This window comes from Ischnura elegans, chromosome 1 (genome assembly GCF_921293095.1).
Source record: "Ischnura elegans chromosome 1, ioIscEleg1.1, whole genome shotgun sequence".
Lineage (NCBI taxonomy): Eukaryota > Metazoa > Arthropoda > Insecta > Odonata > Coenagrionidae > Ischnura > Ischnura elegans.
In genome coordinates this window covers 142,935,237-142,956,907 of record NC_060246.1, presented here as the reverse complement: position 1 = coordinate 142,956,907, position 21,671 = coordinate 142,935,237, and the positions used below count along the sequence as shown (strand labels likewise).

The 21,671-nt window shown below is 39.8% G+C and overlaps 1 protein-coding gene across 2 annotated transcripts in view; it reads left to right on the top strand.

Moving 5' to 3' along the window:
- LOC124171366 (tubulin-specific chaperone D) overlaps positions 1-21,671 on the top strand; it is a 73,159-nt gene that overhangs the window by 29,405 nt on the left and 22,083 nt on the right. The window contains exons 1-6 of one of the 2 annotated variants that reach the window (XM_046550537.1): positions 5,954-6,506; positions 6,586-6,770; positions 6,847-6,985; positions 7,582-7,768; positions 8,271-8,416; positions 17,666-17,885. In XM_046550537.1, coding sequence (XP_046406493.1) covers positions 6,156-6,506; positions 6,586-6,770; positions 6,847-6,985; positions 7,582-7,768; positions 8,271-8,416; positions 17,666-17,885 — 1,228 coding nt within the window. In that variant the 5' untranslated portion in view covers positions 5,954-6,155. Of the gene's footprint in view, positions 1-5,953; positions 6,507-6,585; positions 6,771-6,846; positions 6,986-7,581; positions 7,769-8,270; positions 8,417-17,665; positions 17,886-21,671 lie in introns of those variants that run through there. The other variant, XM_046550544.1, reaches the window with a different exon arrangement.

Here is a 21,671-nt window from a genome sequence, read left to right as displayed (position 1 = left end):
TTTGTAAATTGCCGTATGCTGGAAATCATTTTGCTCCACGGTAGCTACCTTTAACTTGGGATGTAGCAGGTACTGCTCTTTCTACTTTTGAAGTGGCGCTTAAAAGTAAATTCCTCCTATGTTTGTATTTTGTTCAAGTTATTCCAAGCACTCAATAAACTGTATGGTGGATATTAGTGGCACGGTTTGTAAGCTATAATTAACAATTTAGTTATCAGATTCGTGAATTTACGTCAAATAAATTGTAATAACCTGTACTTGGAACGTTGAATGGTGTCAAGCAGACTCAAAGCCAGGAGAAAGGGTGCTTTTGGAACCCTGCCCCCCCTCTGCACCCCGGATATATGCCGGTGTCGGTGGCGCTGGGGTAGCGTCCCCGACTGCCAACCTAGAGGTCGCGTTTTCGTATCCCGCCTATGTGGATTTATTACCATTCGGGGCTTGTATGTATGTGATTGTCATACAATTAAATTGTAGGAGAGCACTATCTAGTCTTAAATTCACTTGTAATGAAGATTATGATTATTAATATTTTTCCTTTACGGATACTGCCTGAAATACATCCATCCTCTCATTGACAACTGGTCCAGGGGTAGGTATCCTCTCACTCTCTCACCGACTGACAGTTGTGGACTGATATTAGGGTCTCATATTTGAAATTTGCTCCAAATGGGACATTATTAAGTGCTGCCGCCAGAACCCTTAACTTTAAATTTTTTTTGGAAAATCATGCGGATTATGAGAGGAGACGAAAGGAGATATAATAATGGCGGCCGTTCCAGTAAACACCGACCATGACTTTGAATTTAAGCTTTATGCTGACTAGGGATAGTAATCCCGGCATACCGAGTCCCACGATTCCCGAAAGACAATCCCATAATCCCGGAATTAGCGTAACCGAATCCTAGGATTTTGGGCTAACGTCCGCTTTTTTGCTAGCAGGTAGCGTAAGTGAGTTACTTTTCTTGAATATGAATTGCAACACGTTAATCGCATTTATTCACTGACAACTCACATTGTGAATTATGTATTTTTAAATGAGTAATCCCTATTTATTATATAATAAAAATAGCGACTTATTTATTGACAAATATTTTTTAGATCTGAGAAAATTAATTTCAACTTTCTATGAATGGACTTCGCCACGCAACAGAAGGTACACTAATACAAACATTCGTTCCTCTGAAAAAAATATCACAAGGCGAAGAAGTCGCGACTGATCAGAATTAATCTAAATATGCCCGCAGAGTATTAATTGAACCTATGAAACAGAAATTAATGGAGTATGATATTTCTTTGGAAAATTACATTTTAACTATCACCGCTGAAGTTGCGGGTGCATTGGTAAATTTTGGTAGATTGGTACCTTGTTGTCCTTTAAGTTTTTCAAAAATCTACAAATCTGAGGGCAGAGTAGGTAAATGTTTAATGGTGAATAAATCTGGAAGAGAAGTCGCATCTGAAGGAATAAAATTCTGCGATGAAGTCTTTCCATCGAGCAAGGAAACAGACTTGCACGATTCATTCGAAGATGGCAAATCGTGTAAACAACTAGAAAAAAATATTTAAAACTTATTAAAAATTACGAGTTCTGTTATTTTCCTTAGAAAATCGCCCTAAAATTGCAGAAGATTATGATTAGATTCTTTAATTATAATGCCACTTTAACATTTGAATTAGCACGTAAAGAAAAAGAGCAAGATTCGTTAGCATCAAAAAAAGTCAATTCATTGATGATTTGAGTAGTGAGAGAGAGATACCGCTATTAATTTTTCAGTTTGTGCTTCTATATATTCACATGAAATAAAGAAAGAACAAACAACATCCTTCTAGCTGCAGTGCAAATGTAAAAGATAAATCAAACCTTCAAGACCTAGGGTACGTATGTGAAAGTAGTCAGAAAGAGGAATATCTACACGTTATTTAGCTATTACGCCCACGAGTGTGAAGTCAGAAAGGGCTTTTTCATCAGCGGGTACACTATGTGGCAAATAAAGATCAATAATTCCTTCTGACAGTTCCTTGAGGATACTTAAAATTATAATATTTCTGGTTGAATTGTGAATTCTTGCGTTTCTTGCAGTTTAAGAGCAATTTCTAATACTACCTTTATTGCTCTTTTTTGTCTCCCATTAAAACATTTCTTGTTTAATTTTTCTTCCTAAAAAATTCGTGGTATTTTTAGTGTGTTAATCCTAAAGATAAAACAGTATACAAAAAACAGAGTGGCATCAAATTACCAGTTAAGGCAACCCCCATACCTTCCTTACTCTCCACGAAGTAAATTTCTGGCTGCGACTATGGTGGCAAGGTTTATTAGAGTAGTATCACTCTAATGCAATGATGGTAGTATTATACTTTAACACCCTCAAACGAAATTCACGGTGTAATTTTTCGGTGTTTTAACTGAAAATTAGATCTAAACAGTATTTTTAGCATTAAGTGCCATATGAATTTCGCTTGAGTACACATTTACAGCTAAAACTTAGTGCAACCAAACGCTACCGTTTTTATGTGAAGTAACTGATTAAAGCATCATCAGTCGAAGTTAATCGAAGTTTCATATGATATTTTCAATTCAGACTCTTTTCGCTATTACAAAATCCACTCTTTCCCCATTGAATTTTCAGACTCGCCATTGAAAATAGGTAGATTGATTTATTATGGGAATGGATTTTCAGGGGCCTCGCCAATATTTGAAATTCACCCAGATCACCTTTTACAGTCTGGAAATCAGCAGGCGAATAAAATCATCCATAGATGTAATATTTTCTGAATAGATGCCATGGCCGTGACGAACGGGGGTGTGGGTGGGGTGAAATTCAAGGGGTTCCTACTATCGATGATTTCAACCCGTTCGAATTTTTCAAGATATAGGGTCTCATTGTACCCTTTCGGAATGAACTCCGTCCAAAAAGCACCCTCTCTCCAAAGAAACCCTGCCCAGAAACATTTTTCCTGTTACAGTTTTGGTGGGCCTACTTTGGTTACGGAAACGAATTTGTCGTGAAAATAAGATACCTCAACGGTAATAATTGCCGCATTAATATTAGTTTGAGGGAAATGATCCCCTGAAATACCTGAGTTGCAGCTGATACTTGGAATTATCCTGTATTTTCAATTTCGGCCTCCCCTTGGGCTACAACCTTGTCGCGGTGGAAAGGCTTGCGCGTTCCTATGGCCCCTAGATCAGCACTGGCGGGATAAATTCTAAATTATTCCCGGTAGGACCACCCTTGCCAGATATGTGGAAGGGTAGGAGCCAGACGAAAGGTAGTCCTTGTGATGGTGTCGCGTATAAAACACAGTTGGAATGGAAGTGGGAAACCCTACCAACTATCTCTTCCCTGAAAACATGGAGTACAACCAAATGAGCCTCGGAATCTCATCGAACGGGACTCATCCGCAAAGGCAGGTGTCGTTCACGGCAGCGAAGTCGGCAAGGTCCTCGGGGTCGTCAACAATCGAAATCCTTGCCGAGACTTATCATCAGCAGCAGCAGCAGTAAAGAAAAAAGAATAAAAGACCAAGAAGAAGAAGTCAGCAATAAATGTAGGGACGTGGAATGTGAGGACAATGATGAGGGCGGGGAAGCTAGAAAATATCAAAAGGGAAACAGATAAAGGGAGGATAGATATCATAGTATTATGCAAAGTGAGGTGGAAGGATTGTGGGGACTGTTGGAGCGATAGGTATAGGGTTATTGATAGTGGTGGGGAGGAAAGTCAACGAGGGGTAGCTTTAGTATAAAACGGGAAAATGGATAAGCGTGTTTTAGGTATAGATCAGGTAAGCGATAGGATCCTGGTGGTAGAAATTGAGGCGCGACCCACCAACCATGTGGTGTTCAAGTTTGCATGCCCACTAGTAATCATAGGGAGGAGGAAGCAGATGAGATATATGAACTGCTCGAGGTAATAATCAGAGGAACCCCGGGTAAGAAAAATGTAGTAGTGATGGGGGACTGGAACGCCTCAGTCGGTAAAGGAAGGGATGGGATCGAAATAGGAGATTTTGGATTAGGTAGGCGGAACGACAGGGGAGAGAAAGAAACAGAGTTTTGCAGGGGAAACAAATTATTCATCACAAACACGTGGTTAAATCATCATGAAGGGTGGAGGTACATATGGTAAAGTCCAAGTGATAGGGGGAGATATGAGATATACTACATCATGGTGAATCAGAGGTTTAGGAACAGCGTGAAAAACTCGCGCATCTTCCCTAAAGCGGATGAGGATTTAGACCATAACCTAGTATTCATAAAATTCAGCGTAAGATTCAAAAGACTTATGAAAGTTAGGAAGGCGAGGACATGGAATGTAGAAGCTCTGAGGGGAATAGAAGAGGGGAATATCAGGAACTAGTGGGAAAAGTATCCGGGAGATTGAAAACACACATACCGTAGAGGAAGGGTGGGATAATATGAAAACGGGAATAGTCGAAGCAAATTGGCAAGCGTTAAAAGCCGCAGGATAAAGAAGCCGTGGATCACGGTGGAAATGGTAAGATAAATAAAGGTGAGAAGGAAGTGAAAGAACGTGGACACAAAGCAGGGCAAAAGAAAATTTAGGGAACTAAATAATCGATTACGGGGTGAAACTAAGACGGCAAGGGAAGCTTGGTGGAAAAGACAGTGTGAGGCAATGGAAAATTTCCAGAAGGGAGGAGGAGTAGGCGCGTTTTACGCAAAAATTAAGTCGCTATCGGGTGGAAAAAGAGGATAAGCCATGTCTAAAATTAAGGATACCTAAATATGGAAGGATGCTAACCGAGCGAAAAGTGGTTCAGAGTAGATGGAATGAATACGTGGAGGATCTGTATGACGGAAGGAACAGGCTGGAGAGATTGACTTTAGAGGAGGAAAGTGCAGTGGAGGATTGCCTTGGGGATAATAGATCCGGAAATCGAGAGAGCCCTTCGTGATGTGAAGGCTAGAAAAGCAGTGGGCGTGGACAATATCCCATGTGAGCTTCTGATGAATCTAGGGAGGGATAGTATGAAAAGGTTTTCCCAACTAGCATGCAGTATCTATGAGGAAGGATGTTGGCCGGATGATTTCGTGAAGACGGTTTTAATACCGCTACAGAAAAAAGAAAGCTGTGGAATGCGGAGATTATAGGACTATTAGCGTAATGTCACACGCGGCGAAAGAGGATATGACCAGGACGTGTATACCTGTTTCGTGGATTTTGAAAAAGCATATGATAGGGTGAACTGCGTAAAGATAATAGATATTCTCAAGAAAATAGGTTTAGATTGGGGGGATAGGTGACTGATTCGTAATCTGTACCTGGCCCAGACTGCGCAAATGAGGGTAGCCGACGGAGAATCTGGGTTTGCAAGCATTGACCAAGGAGTGAGACATGGCTGTCATCTATCGACATTTCTTTTCAACTTATACGCTGAAGAGATAGTAATGAGAAGCTTAGGACGAGCTGGAAGCTGGAGTGATAGTGGGAGGGATGATGTTTAAATCGGTAAAGTTCGCGGATGATCAGGCGCTGATTAGCCAATCAGCGAGGGGACTGCAGGCGCTAGTGAACACTAGTGAATGCGTTAGACAAGAGGTGCGAGGAGTATGAGATGAAATTCCCACATGTTAATACTATATGAAGAAAAAGAAGTTTATTGTTTTTATGGGGATGATTGGAGAATAATTACCATTATAGAACTTACATCGGCCTTTCATTGCTGCATGCTGATATTTGGCTTGTCTACATATACTACACGGTTCACCCGTGCTTACCATTTTGAAGCGGATATTTTCATAAAAATCAGCACATCATAGCAATAGCTGTTAATATTAGTGCATAATAGATATTTTTAGCCTTTTCTTTGATAGATATAAGTAAGAATGGCTAAAATCACACAGGAAATCGTATCCCGCCATTTAAAATCGTGTCTCTTTTGTTTTAGTTTGAATCGATTTTTCGCCGTAGATGACGCGCCTGTAGAAAATTTTGACTTGAGTGGGATGCGAAAACTAGCGAAAACAATGTGGATGAAGATGACACCGAAGGATCGTTGATAGCTTATTATAAATGAATTTCATCAATTTGGTTTTAAAATGATTTATCTTACCCTGCAAAGCGAGTGTTAATTCTGCCGTGAATTCAAGGACCGACTCTCCGCTGCGGACGGCAATAATCGTAATAATGGTTGAAATAAAAGAGATTGAAGGAGGAGAAGATGTGGGAATAGGATGTGTTCATGACATGTTTACAGAAGTTGTAGAAGTAATGAAACTAATTGATGATGTGAAAGTCAACTGTAGAAGTCAGTCATTGTCAGAAGGTGCATTTCAGAGGTTTTGTAAGATTATGGATGAATACCAAGAGCAACCTCACCTACTGGATCCTCACCTTGATGACATGCTGAATAGGTTAATAGATATGGTGAAAAGTTGCGAAGACTGTGATATGCTAATGAATGAATGTTTCAAGTATATTTACTTTATTGTCAAAGTACGAGGTCATAAAGTTGTCATCCGGCATTTGCCTCATCAAGTAAGTTAACTAAACAATATAGCTAGAGATGAAAAGAATCATGTCCATTCTAACTCCGAATAATGTCATATATTTTTAGGTGGCTGATCTAGAGAAGGTATTGAAACTCCTTGAAGTACAAGATCCTTCTGATTTGGAAACATGGTACACCAGATATGTGCTTCTCCTTTGGCTGTCAATAATTGTTATGATTCCATTCCACATGTCAAGGATTGATGGATTCGCAGAATGCGATGGAGTTGACAGAAAAACCATCATTGAAAGGTGATGTTTCATTCCTCTAAAGTAATGGCAATCATTTGGCAAAAATCAAGAGTTGATTGTTGACTATTTGTTTCAGAATTCTTGATGTTTGCAAAAGGTACATAATGGCTAGAGATTCCTGTAAAAGTGCTGCGATATTTCTTGCATCTCGATTTTTCATTCGCGCTGATGTCAAGCAAGAGCACTTAGGTTCATTTTTCGATTGGTGCTGTGAGGTAAGTTAAATTTTTGTCTTAATTTCCGGAGTCTAGTCCATCTGCATGATTTTTTCCGTAATGCCATTTGTTTTTTTGGCTTTGAGAAGTTTATTGCATTGCTCTATAAAATGCGTATCCGTTTACATGTTTACAGAGTGTGTTGGAATTGTAATTGAGCTTATTGTCAATTTACTGTAGTCTTCACTGTCATCGAGTACTTGCTGGTAACATGGTTTCTCATTATGGTGTTCAATATTTTTCATTTAGCGAAATATACTTCATTGAATGAAATATTCCAGCGCATAGGACGTAATGCCAATTGTCAAAATTGGTTTAAAAATGTAGTTCATGAATGCCTTTTCAGTTTATTGTTTACTTGTTCCCTCCTTATGCTCTGTCATAGATTTTTCTTTTAGTATATTGTTTTATAATTTTAAACTATGGATCTGTTCTGTAGTTGTAAGGTTTTTATGAGGGAGGAAAATATTTGCTTTCTTAATCAATTTTTAAATCTAGTATTGAGTGCCATTATTTGTGTCTTTCAATTTTTCCGTATAATTTTACTAGGATCTTAAGTTTCCAATGCTTATGCATGTATGAATTTTATGTTTTAGAAAAATAATGATACGAGCTTATCATGGCGTGGTCTGGAACCAGTTGCATCGCTATTGAAACATGGGGGAAGAGAGGATCTTCTGCCATTTACCCCAAAACTACTTCAGTGGGTTGTTGATAGTGGTTTTCGTTCCAGTGGGGAGGCATTGGCTAGGAAATTTTCCATAAAGGTTGTTCAAAGAATTGGTAAGTATGATTTTATAGAAGATTAAGCTCAGTAAGATCTATGTTTAGCATGTTGCTTGGTTGATAGGCAAGGGATCTGTTGGTTATTGTTGACAGTTAACAATATTTATGCACATTAGCATGTGGGTCTCCTGGAAAGACTTAAGGTATCTTTCCACGTGGTATTAATATTTGTATCAGTGAAAATAATAGAATAATTCATTATGATACATCTCAAAGAGATGCGAGTTTGATTAGAGATGAATAACATCAAAATCTGATAATAAAGTCATCCTTGAAAGTTATTTAGGATGGCAGCAATTAAAAATTCAGGCTGGTGCAATTGTTACTACTTATGATTTACAAGTTTTTATTTTTTTAATATGCTCTCCTCCTTCATGTACATAGTTTCAAAAGATGGGTATGAGGGGGAGGTGGAGGTTGAGGTTATCTAGATCAGGTTTTTCTTAGTTTTGTGTAAAAGAAATGATGTGTAGTTTAAGGTTGACTTTTTTTAATGTAGGTTTAACATTCCTGAAGCCACGTGTTGCAACTTGGAGGTATCAGAGAGGCAACCGATCTTTGGCTGCTAATTTAAATCAAAATGCAGGTGATGGAGAACTGTTGTCACCCTCATCTGAAGACTGTGATCAAGATGATGATGTAGAGGTACATTATTTTTTATATTTTGCCAAATTTGTGTTAGGTGCTTCCTCATATGAAAAACCTGAGCTAATCGATTGCTATCATCAGGGGTGATCAGATTGGTGTGGTGGCTAGTGTTGGCTTCCCACCCCGTGGGCCTGGGTTCAAATCCCAGCGGTGGCAGAGAATTTTCAAAGACTGTCTGAATGATGTGTGGAGGACATTTCAACACTCAGTCCGTCGGATGGGACGATTAGCCGTGGTCCCATTGGTTGGCCTTTTGCTAAGAACTGGCTTATGCTGACACCGGGTTTCTCTTCACCCTTCCTTACCTACTCTTCCCTTATAGCACAAATGACCTCAGCTGTCGGTCACTTCCTCCAAGTACCATGCCATATTATCAGGGTGATTGCTAATCTGGAAAACATTGAATACCTACTGTGGTATTTTTGGTCTTATGGAGAAAAATTCAGTGATTTTCGTGGAAAAATCAACTTTTTCACTTGTAGCCTCCAACGAAAACTTGCCCAATTCGTTTTATTCTTGTGACTCACCCAAAGTAAAGGAACTATGGAGTTATAAGATTTGGAGCATGGCGGTGGGTCGTGGTTGTTCTCCATTCTGCGTGGTATGGCCCACCATTGTGTCATACAAAGGCTCATATTCTAGCCACTTCCTAGAGGTAGTGTTGCTCTTTGAAGGCTTTTTTCTGATGGTAGCAGGTACATAGATGGGATATGGAGGAACATGTGGCAGCCACTTTTTGGGCCCACACTAGCCCGGGACAATGCTAGAGGCCCTCCCGATACAGTCAATGCCTCAACAATGGGGCATGTGCCCCCTGTTAGGACTTGGGACTGCTAATTTTTGGGCCTTTGTAACCTGAGGGTTAGTCTGAGGATTGTGTCAGATGGCACCACGCAAATTGTGCCAATTCCATTTTTATTTCAGTTTATATTGTAATACTTTATTCTGACTTTTAATTTGGGGGTGGAGTCATTTATCATACAGATTATATACTTTTACCACAAAACTGTATGTCAATGGATTATCTCTGATATGTGGTGGGTCAAGTTGAGGCTGGCTGTCCAGTTTGGTGAGAATTTGACCCTCTACGTATTTGGTCACGCGTGTCCCTGAGTGAAACGAGTTTTGTCCTGATCACACCTAACTTAGGATTGCACCACATAGTAGGCTGTCCCAAAAAAACATTTTTTTTTCAATTTCAAAATCGTTAACCGGATTTCAATGACCCTTGGGTATACAAGGATAGTCGAAAAGAAATTTTCAAAAATTTTAAAATAATTAGTTAGCGAGAGACGCCTAAATATCACCACCCTTAATTTGTCATATGATTTCGGGAAAACTGTCAAAATAAGGGTAATCGGTGTAAGTTATAACTCGCAGGGCTAAAATTTCATCGGTTTTTACGTATCTTTCACCATTTAGGCATTGCAGCCTTGTGCCAAGAGTGGCGCTAAGTGATGCGGCTCGTGCGACGCGGCGCACTAGACGACTGAGGCCGTCCCCCTCCCCTCCCTCTCCTCCTAACCCACGGTAACCCGCCATGTTCTCATGCTTCAGTGACTCTCTCTCTCAAATTCAGATTTTGAACTTGTTTCGTAGACCAAATCATGTCGGCACTTATGGTATTCAATCTTAATTTTATTTTGGAAAATTGTCACAAATTTGTTAACCTACTGAGAAACTTATTCAACAATGCCAGGTTTCAGTTGAACAAGCTCTTCGCACCCTCTTTTACCATTTTTCGAAATTGGGAAACGATCTGAAGCAAATTATTGTTTATGTTCTTTGTCTTTAGTAATACTGCTATTGAATTTCGTGATTAGGGCCACCACGGCTGAGACCGTCTCCCTCCCCTCCCCACCCTCCTCATTTATGGTCGCTCCTCCAGCAGAAGCTCTTTCTTTGTTCCATGGCCTACCATTTTCCGACACGGAGGAACAAACTGCAACAAATTATGCTTTTGGTCCTCAACGTGAATTTCCTCACCTTTTGTGAATTTAATGTAACAAACTGGACTCCTGGTAGATATGAATCTACATCTACATAATACCCCGCAAGCCGCCTAAAAGGCGTGTGGCAGGGGGTGTTAGGACACCAGCCGTTTACAGCTATTAAAAAAAAAAGAAAGAAGAGCTCTAACGAGGTTGGGACAAGCGTTTATTAAAGTCCTTTATTGTTCGGGGGAAAAACGAATTCCCATATCTATCCGTTCGGCAAAAAAATCTCTCTTAATTTATCGCTTCTGTCGGACCTGGAAATATAGTGTGGCTCTAAGATTATGTTCTCTGTGTCGCTCTTAAAGATATCCATTCTTAATTGTTCAAGCAATCTAAGCCTAGCGCGCAGCCTCCGAGTCTTCAACGGCTCCCAGCCTAATTCGCTTAACATCTGGGTAACACTGTCTGTACGCCCGTAGCGGTTTTTGACGAAGTGCGCAGCCTTCCTTTGTATCTTATTCAGTTCGCGGATTAAGTCTTTCTGCACTGGATCCCATACGCTCGCTGCATATTCAAGGTGCGGTCAGACGAGAGCGAAATAGTTGTTGAGTAATACCTCGCTGATTTCTTTATTCCTTGAATTCGGTTTTACAGTGTAAGTATCCCAGTTTATGGATGGAAGATTAAAATCTCCCTTGATTACTGTTACACCTTTACACTCTCTCTGAGTAAATGCGGATATTTGATTTTCTAGAAGGTACATAATATCGACTTCAGAGTTCGGCGGTCTATAAAAAGAGCAAACATGAATACTCCTTTTGTTTCGTTGTTTAATTGTACACCATACGCTTTCAATTTCGTTGTCAATTATTTCGTGGGCGGCGCTTTGTAAATGGGTTTTAACTGCAATAAAAACTCCGCCACCTGTTCTATTGCGTCGATCGCATCTGTAAATTTTATATTCTGGAGGAAAAACTTCGCTGTCGCTTATATCTTCCGTAAGCCAGCTCTCTGTCCCCATGACCACGTCTGCGTCCTGAAAAATATGCTCGATTTCAGCGCGCTTGTTTTTTACGCTACGGCAATTAACTACAACAAGGTTAATGTCATATTTTGTAGTTAGAGTTTCGGTTGGTTCTTTTCTAGGCTTTTGTATACTCAGCGGGAGAATTTTATTGGCAGTACTAATAATATTTGATATTTTTTCTTTCTCTGAAGCACGCGTTTTGGGAATAATGACGCTATTGTCCGGCGTTAACGCTTCTAAGCTTACTTTCTTATATATTTCGCGTTGTGGATTTCCTCGGAGGCTACGTTCAATTAAATCTTTGATAACACCGCTAGATGACCTACCCTCTAGTCTAAAAAATACCTACAGTGCTCAAATATCCTACAATCCACCCGTTCCGACGCCTCTTTGGAATAATGCACCCCAGACGAATTGAGGGGAGCCCGGCACGATCTAAGCACCGGCCGAAGATCCACAAACTCTGCCCCAATGCTCACACAGAGTTCCCACAGCCTCTTGTTGATCCAGGAAATCCTGTCCCAAACTCGAGGGCCGCAGTCCGTCCGTGGAACAATGCTACAGATGGACAGTCGCATATCAACACCAGTGCCCCTCCGAACGCGTTCCACTTCCGAGCTTAGAATCATAGAATTTACTGTGGCGCTGGGGTTGGTAGCAACTTGAAAGGGTTCTCTCACTGGCCCTCCAGAGTGTACAACCTTCCTCCCTCGCCAGGCATGGTTTTGTAAGTTCTGATGTCCAAGCCCCAAAATCGTCTTCTGCGAAAGCACAGAAGCTGATACCACTGCTGTAATTGGCATTCTGTTGCATTCTCACGCCCGCTTCTCTTTCGGACCTTCATTGTGAATGGCAAAATCAGTTCGCTGTGGGGCAGCTTCGTTTACATGGATTTTTGCTGTTATTCCGTGCACTTTGCTCTTGATCTGCACTGCAATAATTCCTAAACACTTGCAATTCCAGCTTGTGTGTAAGTGTGCATAAGCGTCTGTATATTAGAGACAGAGTGGTAACATTTGTTGAACGTTACCATCATTTTCCATGGCGAAGATCCTCCAACGGGCATCAAAATCAGAGCTCCACCACACACCCATGAACCTCGGTGGATGAACCGTGCAATATACGCTCTTTTGATGTTCATCTTTGGCAGACAATGCCAGCAGATTATAGCAGAACACAAGATGAATCTGAAATGCTTATGTGCATTTATATTGATAGTGTACGTGTGGTATTGGTTTACAACACCAGTGGCGGTTATGGCTCTCTTTAATGACTTGAAATTCCTCAAGCCTCTGAGTGTCACTGATCAGAGGCCAAAATTCAATGAGCTACTCTTCATCGCTAAAGAAAATTTCTCTAACCATTTGTGGTACATAGGCGAGGAGCTACAGTGCTTGTCATTTTTTGATCATAGGGTACTGTTTCACATTAATAGAAAAATGGTGAGACAAATGCATGAACGTGAAAATTATTCCATTCAGTGTCTGAAAGGAGTACCCGTGCCTAAAAACGTTCACACTCAATATTTATCATTTTTTGTATCATCAGGTTCCATGAATTTTTCTTAACTCTTGAGCCACCTCATGAATTTCTCAACGAAGATCCTAAGGATTGGGAAACGATAGAAAGCTACCTAGCAGTTCGACAGCACATCAAACATTTCAAGGTGTTGAATGATGTAGTCGAGAGGGAGGTGGCCCTTATCACGGAATTCAATAGCAGTATTACTAACGACGAGGAACATAAGCAATATTTGCTGCAAATCATTTCCCAATTTTGGAAAATGATAAAGTTAAGATTTTCCAAAATAAAGTTAAGATTGATTGCCATACGTACCGAGATGATTTGGTCTACGAAACGAGTTCAAAATCTGAATTTGAGGGAGAGAGAGTCACTGAAGCATGAGAACATGGCGGGTGACCATGGGTGAGGAGGAGAGGGAGGGGAGGGGGACGGCCTCAGCCGTCTAGTGCGCTGCGTCGCGCAAGCTGCATTGCATAGCGCCACTCTTGGTGCCAGGCTGCGTGGGCCGCAAAGCCTAAATGGTGAAAGATACGTAAAAACTGATGAAATTTTAGCCCGGTGGGCCATAACTTACCCTGATTACCCTTATTGTGACAGTTTTCCCGAAATCGTATGACAAATTAAGGGTGGTGATATTTAGGTGCCTCTCGCTAACTAATTATTTAAAATTTTTAGAAAATTTCTTTTCGCCTATCCTTGTATACCCGAGGGTCATCGAAATCCGGTTGACGATTTTGAAATTTAAAAAAAATGTTTTTTTGGGGACAGATTAACCACATAGGGTACCATGTAGTCTATAGACACACCAAGTTTTATGTCTCTATCATCTCATTTTTCAAAATGGTGACAGCCAATGAAGAAAAATGTTGAATTTTCTGACTCACAGAGAGGAAGTCAGGTGTTACCCACCAGTGGATCATGTCACAGTAAATGTATTAAGGGAAGATTTCTTCCTATAACTAGCCATTTCAAGAATAGTTTCTTGCTTGATCTCCTTCACATATTAACATAAGATGTTTCACACAGCATTAAAATTACTTCAAAACTATTCCTGCAATCGGTAATTTTTCCCTCTGAGAAATATTCATCCAAAAATGCCATTTTTTAGCACTAGATGACACCCTTGAAAGCAAAGCCATTCCTCTGTGAAACATGGAAATCTCAGGGAAGTTTTCTTTGCTTTGCAGTGGACACCATGTATTATGTATGAACTCTGTTCCCCCGTCGAGCAAGTGATGCCATGCAGTGCTTTATCCTGAGTCAAAGGATAATATTCGGGGATGTGAAGTGTGAGAGGGCTTTTCATTGCTTTTTTTTATCACTCTGTGTATCCTTTTTTTCATCACTTGAACTATTATTGGGTCTATGACATTCTGGATTTCAAAGAGTCGTGATAGCAGTAGTTTTTTTAGGTATTCAATGCAATGAGAGCTGTGGAAACATTGAGGGTTATAGTGAAATTATGGAAAAATGAATAAGTGAATAATTTTTTTAAATTATTGCTCAAAACTATCATCTTCTTGGTCCCTGAAGAGGTGCTACGGGAGAAATCCCATATAAGGACAGAAAAAGTGATTTTATGGTTCAAACGCCGTATTAATGCTTTCAATATGAAAATATTCTTGATTAATAAAAGTAGTTAATTATTGCAATACAATCAATACAAATATGAAATAATGGATACTTTTCCTAGTGACTTTGTCAAGGTTCATGTTTTTCCCACTTGAGCTAAGTAAATGACGATGCCTATTGCTCTTCAATTACGATGTGTCTAATGGTTTGCACAAATAGCAGTGACTGTACATTCTGCATAATATTTCGCGTTATTATACACAGTTCTTAAGTCCTTTATAAATGTTTTCTCCAGGAGATTATAGATTGTTTTGAATGTCTGAGCATAGGGGTCATTGCTCTTCCTTTCTACTCTCAAAATTTTATCCTTGTGAGATCTGTTAATCTTTATTTCTCAAAGCATGATCAATACAATGACTGCCATGGTACATACAGTAAAATTCTGTTATAACGCAGGTCTAGGGGGACATAGTTTACACCCGCGTTATCGGACAACCGCGTTATAACGGGAAATACGTGGGAAGCAATAAAAAACCCCTTATAGGTAATTTTTATAGCCAATTTATTTGCGTAATACATTATTAAAATATTTATTTTATGATTTAGACGCTCTACTTTAACGGGAGTTACTAAAATACTCTGATATTTTCTTTTGCCGCGATAGTTGATGGCTTTTCTTTGTCACGTAATTTTTTATGCTTTGCAAGTGCAACAGATGAATACTATCGCAATCACTTTGTCCCTCCAACCAATTCATCAATTCACTTATATTATGTAATAAATGGACAATTTTGGGCATCTCGTCCTCACATTCGTCTTCTTCATTCTCGCTCTCATCTTCCGATGATGCAGCTGTTTTTGCGCGGCTCTGGACTGCAGCCACAATTTCTTCGTCACTCTTATAAGCAGATACAGGAGTTTCCTCGTCTTCGCGAACCCAGGCCTCGAGATCACTCACAAATAGTTTATTAGAAAGAACATCTGAAGCTTCCCGTGCGTCCTCTTCCGTGAAACCCAAAAACTCGTCTTCGTCTTCCATGCTATCGCCCGCTGTATACTCGCACTTTGACCAGCAATTTAGGATTGTAGCTGAAGTTATTTTCTTCCATGCCAATCCAATATTATAAGCCATATTCTTCAGGGTGACTGTTTTCAGATATTCTTGTACCTGCAGTTCTGAATTTATGACACTAGTGAGCAATTCCCGCCGATAATGGGCTTTAAATGCTCTAATTATCCCTTGATCCATGGGCTGAATAAGAGCTGTCGTATTTTTTGGTAAAAACGAAGCCACTATTTTGCCATCCCTCGATATCAAGAGCTCAGAAGACGGATGGGCCGGACAGTTATCTAACAGAAGTAGAGCCTTCTCTTCTAACTTTTTTGATCTTAAGTGGCTCTTAACCGATGGAACAAAATCTTCATTGAACCAAGATAAAAAAATGTCTCGAGTCATCCAGGCATTCTGACTGTTTTTGTAATTTATGGGTAGTGCTGTCATATTAACGTGCTTGAAGCACCGAGGACTTCGATTTTTACCAATACACAGAGGTTTTAACTTGTGACTTCCTGATTTGTTCCCGCACAGTAATAAAGTCACTCTTTCTTTGCTCATTTTTATTCCGGATTTATTTGCCGACTTCTTAATATCAAGTGATTTTGTTGGAAGCAATCTGTAGTAGAGAGCGGTTTCATCGCAGTTATACAATTGCTCTTCAGTGTACTCACCCTCATCAATCATCTTGCGTAAAGTCCCACAGAATTCTCTAGCTGCTTCACTGTCACTGGAACGAGATTCTCCTTGCATGTTAACTTGCGCTACCCCGTGGCGAATTTTCCACCTCGATAGCCAGCCAGCAGAAGCAACAAAATCATGAGCACCACCTATTTGTTTATTTAATTTAATTGCCTGTGCTTGTAAAAGTGGACCGGATAATGGAACACCTTCACTGCGCTTCTGAACAAACCACGTGAACAAACATTCATCCACATCACCAGCAGCACTCAATCTGGCCTTTTTTCTATCAAGTCCTATTTCGTCATCCACTTGATCAACGAATGATCGTAATTTATCTTCTTCTTTCATCCAACCACGAATAGTTCCTTCAGGAACACCAAACTCCCTGAATAAACTTGATTTTGAATCACCGCGTTTCACTCTGTCGATTATGCCCAACTTTTCTTTTATTGTGTAAGTTTTCCTTTTGGCAGACATCGTTTTAACCCTAAAATCAATGAAAATTTTCGTAAAAAAGTAATTTTCATATTCATATTAAGACAAAGGTAAAACAGCCCATTCATTATTAAATGCTCGAAGCCTGTGAGCATTGAGTACCTACCTTGGTTTGAGCGCCGCGGTGCGAACGTACGAATGAGAATTATCTCAATCTCCCAGAATCTCGAAAATTATTATAGCCGTGCAACACACTTTTCAGCTCGAGTTCACAAGACTCAATGTCGACCGATCAGGCATTACCGAGTTTTTTTTATGGCTACGAAACAATGTATGGAATACGTCGCCAACCGCGTTAATACAGTCGCTTGAAGTTGCGACGCGTCGGTAGTCACGCCGAGATAAAATTCGCCACAAAGTTACCTACCTCAAAGAAAAGGTCAATGTAATCATCTCGGGGGACATGGTGAGACCCGCGGTATATCCGAAACCGCGGTAAAGCGAGGCGCGTAATAACCGGAATTTACTGTATTTCCTGTGATGCCATCTGTGTTTTCTCTGTTAGCTATGTATTATTGATTCATGTCATGTAGATACATCATTCTAATGAATCTAAAATAAATTTTACTCTATTTTGAGGTAATTTGGCCATAGTGACCACATCGGTTGTGATCCATATCAAATCAATCTCTCACGGTAACCCTTGGCACAAGAAGTATGTACCCTGGGATTCAGTTGCTTTGTTGTCGGTCAATATGAGTGGCATTGCAAGGCGGTTAGTTTCACTGCCAGTCATTACAAGTGGCGAGGTGGTCAATGTGTTAATTAAAAATTTTGCCTTGGAAATTTATGTTATTCTTTACTGTGGTGATAGTAGAATTGATTTCATAATTAGTTGTTCACTAAAATTTTTTCTCCAAAGCATCATTTTATATGAATATTATTTTTTTTTTGCTTTCTCTCTTATTGCATTTTTATTTTAATGGTCAAAAATTGTTACTTCCTGATTCAAGGTGCCTGCAGAAATTGAGGATGTTGTGGGCGAGCTGATTGGTGGTCTTCGAGATTGTGATACCCGTGTCCGTTACTCAGCTGCCAAAGGCTTAGGCCGTCTTTCTGCAAGACTCCCTCTAGATATGGCGGATGAGATACTTGCCACTGTCTTGGAATTGTTTTCTCCTGGAGAGCCGGATGGTGCATGGCATGGGGCATCTCTTGCTTTGGCTGAACTGGGTAATTATCTTCAAATTTATTTCCCTTTTTTCTCTACTTATTTTCCTTCTTAAAACCTAAATACAGGTAAGTCAAGAAAGGTTTTTAATCTATCAGAAGTTTTCTTGTTATCCTGGGATTTATACATTCTAATCTTCCCTAATTTGATGTTAGTAAATGTCCACCATCGGCATTATCTCTTAGTTCTCAGATCAAGTTGTCCATTTGTTAAAATGCATTTATAATGGATTAAAATTATTTGTCGTGTTTCCAATTCTCCTGGCTTTACATGTGTCTTTTGCATTCCATATCATACTGGCTCTAAAGGCCTGTTTACACGATACATTAACACGTACGAGTTAATGTACATTTGCGTGAATGATTTTTGTGGACCGGAACGGAACATGTACGAATGCATGAACCAAATTAGAACAGGTTCTATTTTCCGTGCATGCATTCGCACAAGTTGGGTGGTTACACGGTACATTTTGGTGTTCATTCTCGCGTTCATACATTTAGACATTAACCCGTACGTGTTAATGTACCGTGTAAACAGGCCTTAACAAGATGTCATGTTTATGTTCATAATTGGGAATACAAGCTATCCTCTGAACTAGGAATTGCTTGATTGCTCCCTAGACTATTTTTGTATGTAGAAGTGATGCATTTATTCTTATTTAGGTAGTATAATAATCATATTCATAGAGTTGTCAGAAAGTGATTACATATAAATGCTTAAGTTTTAACTTAGGCTGTTACTTCCTATCATTTTCATAAGATTTAAATAATTATGTAGTGGTTTATTCCAGTTGTAAACTTGCGTGAATGATTTTTGTGGACCGGAACGGAACATGTACGAATGCATGAACCAAATTAGAACAGGTTCTATTTTCCGTGCATGCATTCGCACTAGTTGGGTGGTTACACGGTACATTTTATTAACTCTGACTCTGACGCTTCTAATGTAATGAGTTATGGATCAGGTTAGAGCCACCCCAATGCCTAACACCATTCATTGGATGTAATGTAAAAGTTTCATTCTTTTACTCCCACATGCACAGTCTAATACAGTGAAACCTCGTTAAAGCGAGTACGGGCTATAGCGAGACCCCCGCTATAACGAGAGATAGCCAATGCACCGTCAATTGACCTTATAATAAGCGTGTTAAAAAATTCGTTTTTACGAGACCCTTTCGGCGTTGGCTTTCGCCATAGCGAGGGTTACACTGCCGGAAGACTTTCATCAAGACTCCTTAACCTCTGTAACTGCTAGCGATCTGTTAGAAATGAAGTTAATGGAGTGCTCAGTCTCAAATTTATGTGGTAAACTGTCGTTCGATAAATATAATGATTGACGAAACAATGCTTTGCATGATTTTTATTCAGTGCGGCGCTTATAAATTGTTTGAATAGTTAGCTGTTATTTGAGTAAGGAAATTTAGTGACGCAAAAAAAATCGCCTTTCGTCTGAATTTATGCTTACGTTTATCGGATAGATGTTTATCTGTCGCCGCACCACTCCTGTTCCTGTATATCTGTTTGCAACAGGTATATTGGCTATTATTTGCTCCACCTCCGGTAAAGCGACAATTCGCTATAACGAGTGTTTATTAGTGCACCGTGGGGTGTCGTTATATCGAGGTTGCACTGTATACTTATTGTGAACACTAATTTACATTGGTTACACTGCTCATCATGCTCATCACAGGGATATTGTGTTTAGGTGGATTATGATGAGTATTTGTCTTGATGAAAACTTCACTACAATGATGTCAAGTTACTCAAAAGTAATTTCACTCCTCAGTATGTGGTTCTTATTGTGTGTTTTTTAATATGCATTGCTTTACATTATGTCTCTTTAATTGGTACAGGCGGATATATTGTACTGTAAAATTACCTTATGTTTATACTAGAGATGTGCGAATAGTATCCGCGAATACTCGAATACCTCGAGTACTAGAAAGTATTCGATATTCGAGGTCTCGAATAATTATGCTAAAGGTACGCTCTCGAATACTTTGAATTTCGCACCGTACACTGTCCTTGGTAGTTGACTCGGAAAATAAGAGAATAATAGAATCGTGTTTCACCCTTCCTTCTTTCTCCCCCATTGACCTTTTTCTTCCTACCTGTTTCGAAGTTCCCCATTTCTGGAGGTCAACTGCTGCTTGAGTACCGTGGGATAGTTACATTAGCGCATTTCCCAAGACCCGCTATCCCCATCCATTCAGCACTAGCCCCCCCCCTCTGAGGCTTTCCTCTTCTCCGAAATAAAAAAAGGTCCCAGCTCGTGCACGGATCATATTACGAAGACCTTAGCTTCGAAAAAAAATCAAGTTACACGAGAACAATAGAAACGTGTTTCGCACCCCCCCTTTTCTCAACCACTGACCTTTTTCAGCCTACCTGCTTCAAAGTTCCCAGTTTCTGGAGGTCAGCTGCTGCATGAATCACCTATTAGCCCAAAAGGTGTCTAACAATGACTTTTTGCAATTGATATTACACCTTTATTGGATTGAAATATTAGTAATGTGCGCGTAATTTAAACAAGAATAAGATCAAACGCGACGCATTTCTGACTTTATTTAAGCATTTTCTGCAAGGAAATAAATTTCAAAATACGATGGAGACTTAAATTTCTGCCGAGACTCGATATGAGCAGCAGAGCTTCTCGGAAGTTGATGTGGTATTTTTTTTCCAAAAACATGTATCAAATTACAATTTATGAGTCTTATTTAAAAATCTTCACCAGGAGATGAAACTACCATAGGGAGAAACTCAGTGCCGTGGAATAGCAACATTAGGGCATTTCCCACGATCCGCTATCCCCCTCCATTCAGCACTTACCTCACCCACTCTGACGCTTCCTCTTCTCCAAAATCAAACAAAAGGTCCCAGCTCGCACAGGGATCTTATTACGAAGACCTTAGCTTCGAAAAAATATCAAATTACACGAGAACAATAAAAATGTGTTTCACGCCCTCCTTCTCTTCTCACCCACTGACCTTTTTCTGCCTACCTGCTTCGACGTTCCCCCATGTCTGAAGGTCGGCTGCTGCATGAGTCATCTACTAGCCCAAAAGGTGTCTAACAATGACTTTCGACAATTGGTGTTACACCTTTATTGGACTGAAATATTACTAATGTGCGCGTAATTTAAAAAAGAATAAGACCAAACACGACATATTTCTGGCTTCATTTAAGCATTTTACGCAAGAAAATAAATGTCGGAAAGACGAAGAAATACGACAGACTCTTAGCATTCTGGGGAGACTCGATATGAGCAGCAGAGCTTCTCGGATGTTGATGCAGTATTTTTTTCCGAAAACATATATCAAGTTACAATGTATGAGTTTTGCTATAAATCTCTATTGTTACAGTCACAGACGAAGGGATATTTTCTCAGGATATTTGGTTTCTCCCTGATAGCTATTCAAATTCATCTTCTTATCTCATGAGAACTTCCAAAGATGGACTGAAAATAATTGAAGAAAATCCGGTGGAGAAGTGCGTGTATTTTGCAAAACGCCTCAGATTGTCTGCTAGCACTTGACAGCAGGAGTAGGGGTAAAGTGAGCTACCTGTTCAAAATAAGATGTTGGATGAAGCCGAGTATCAGATGGGCGTGCTGCTGAAATGGCGTTTGGTAGATAAGGATGTATACATCTGACAGAAATCCATCGTAGCTGTGTAAATTCCGAGACGGCATGCAATCATTTTTCGCGAGGTGGTGCGTCCCCTTAGAATATTTGAAAGAGATGTTAGTTGAATCAACTATATGCCCAATTGTTTCCATAAAATTAAAAT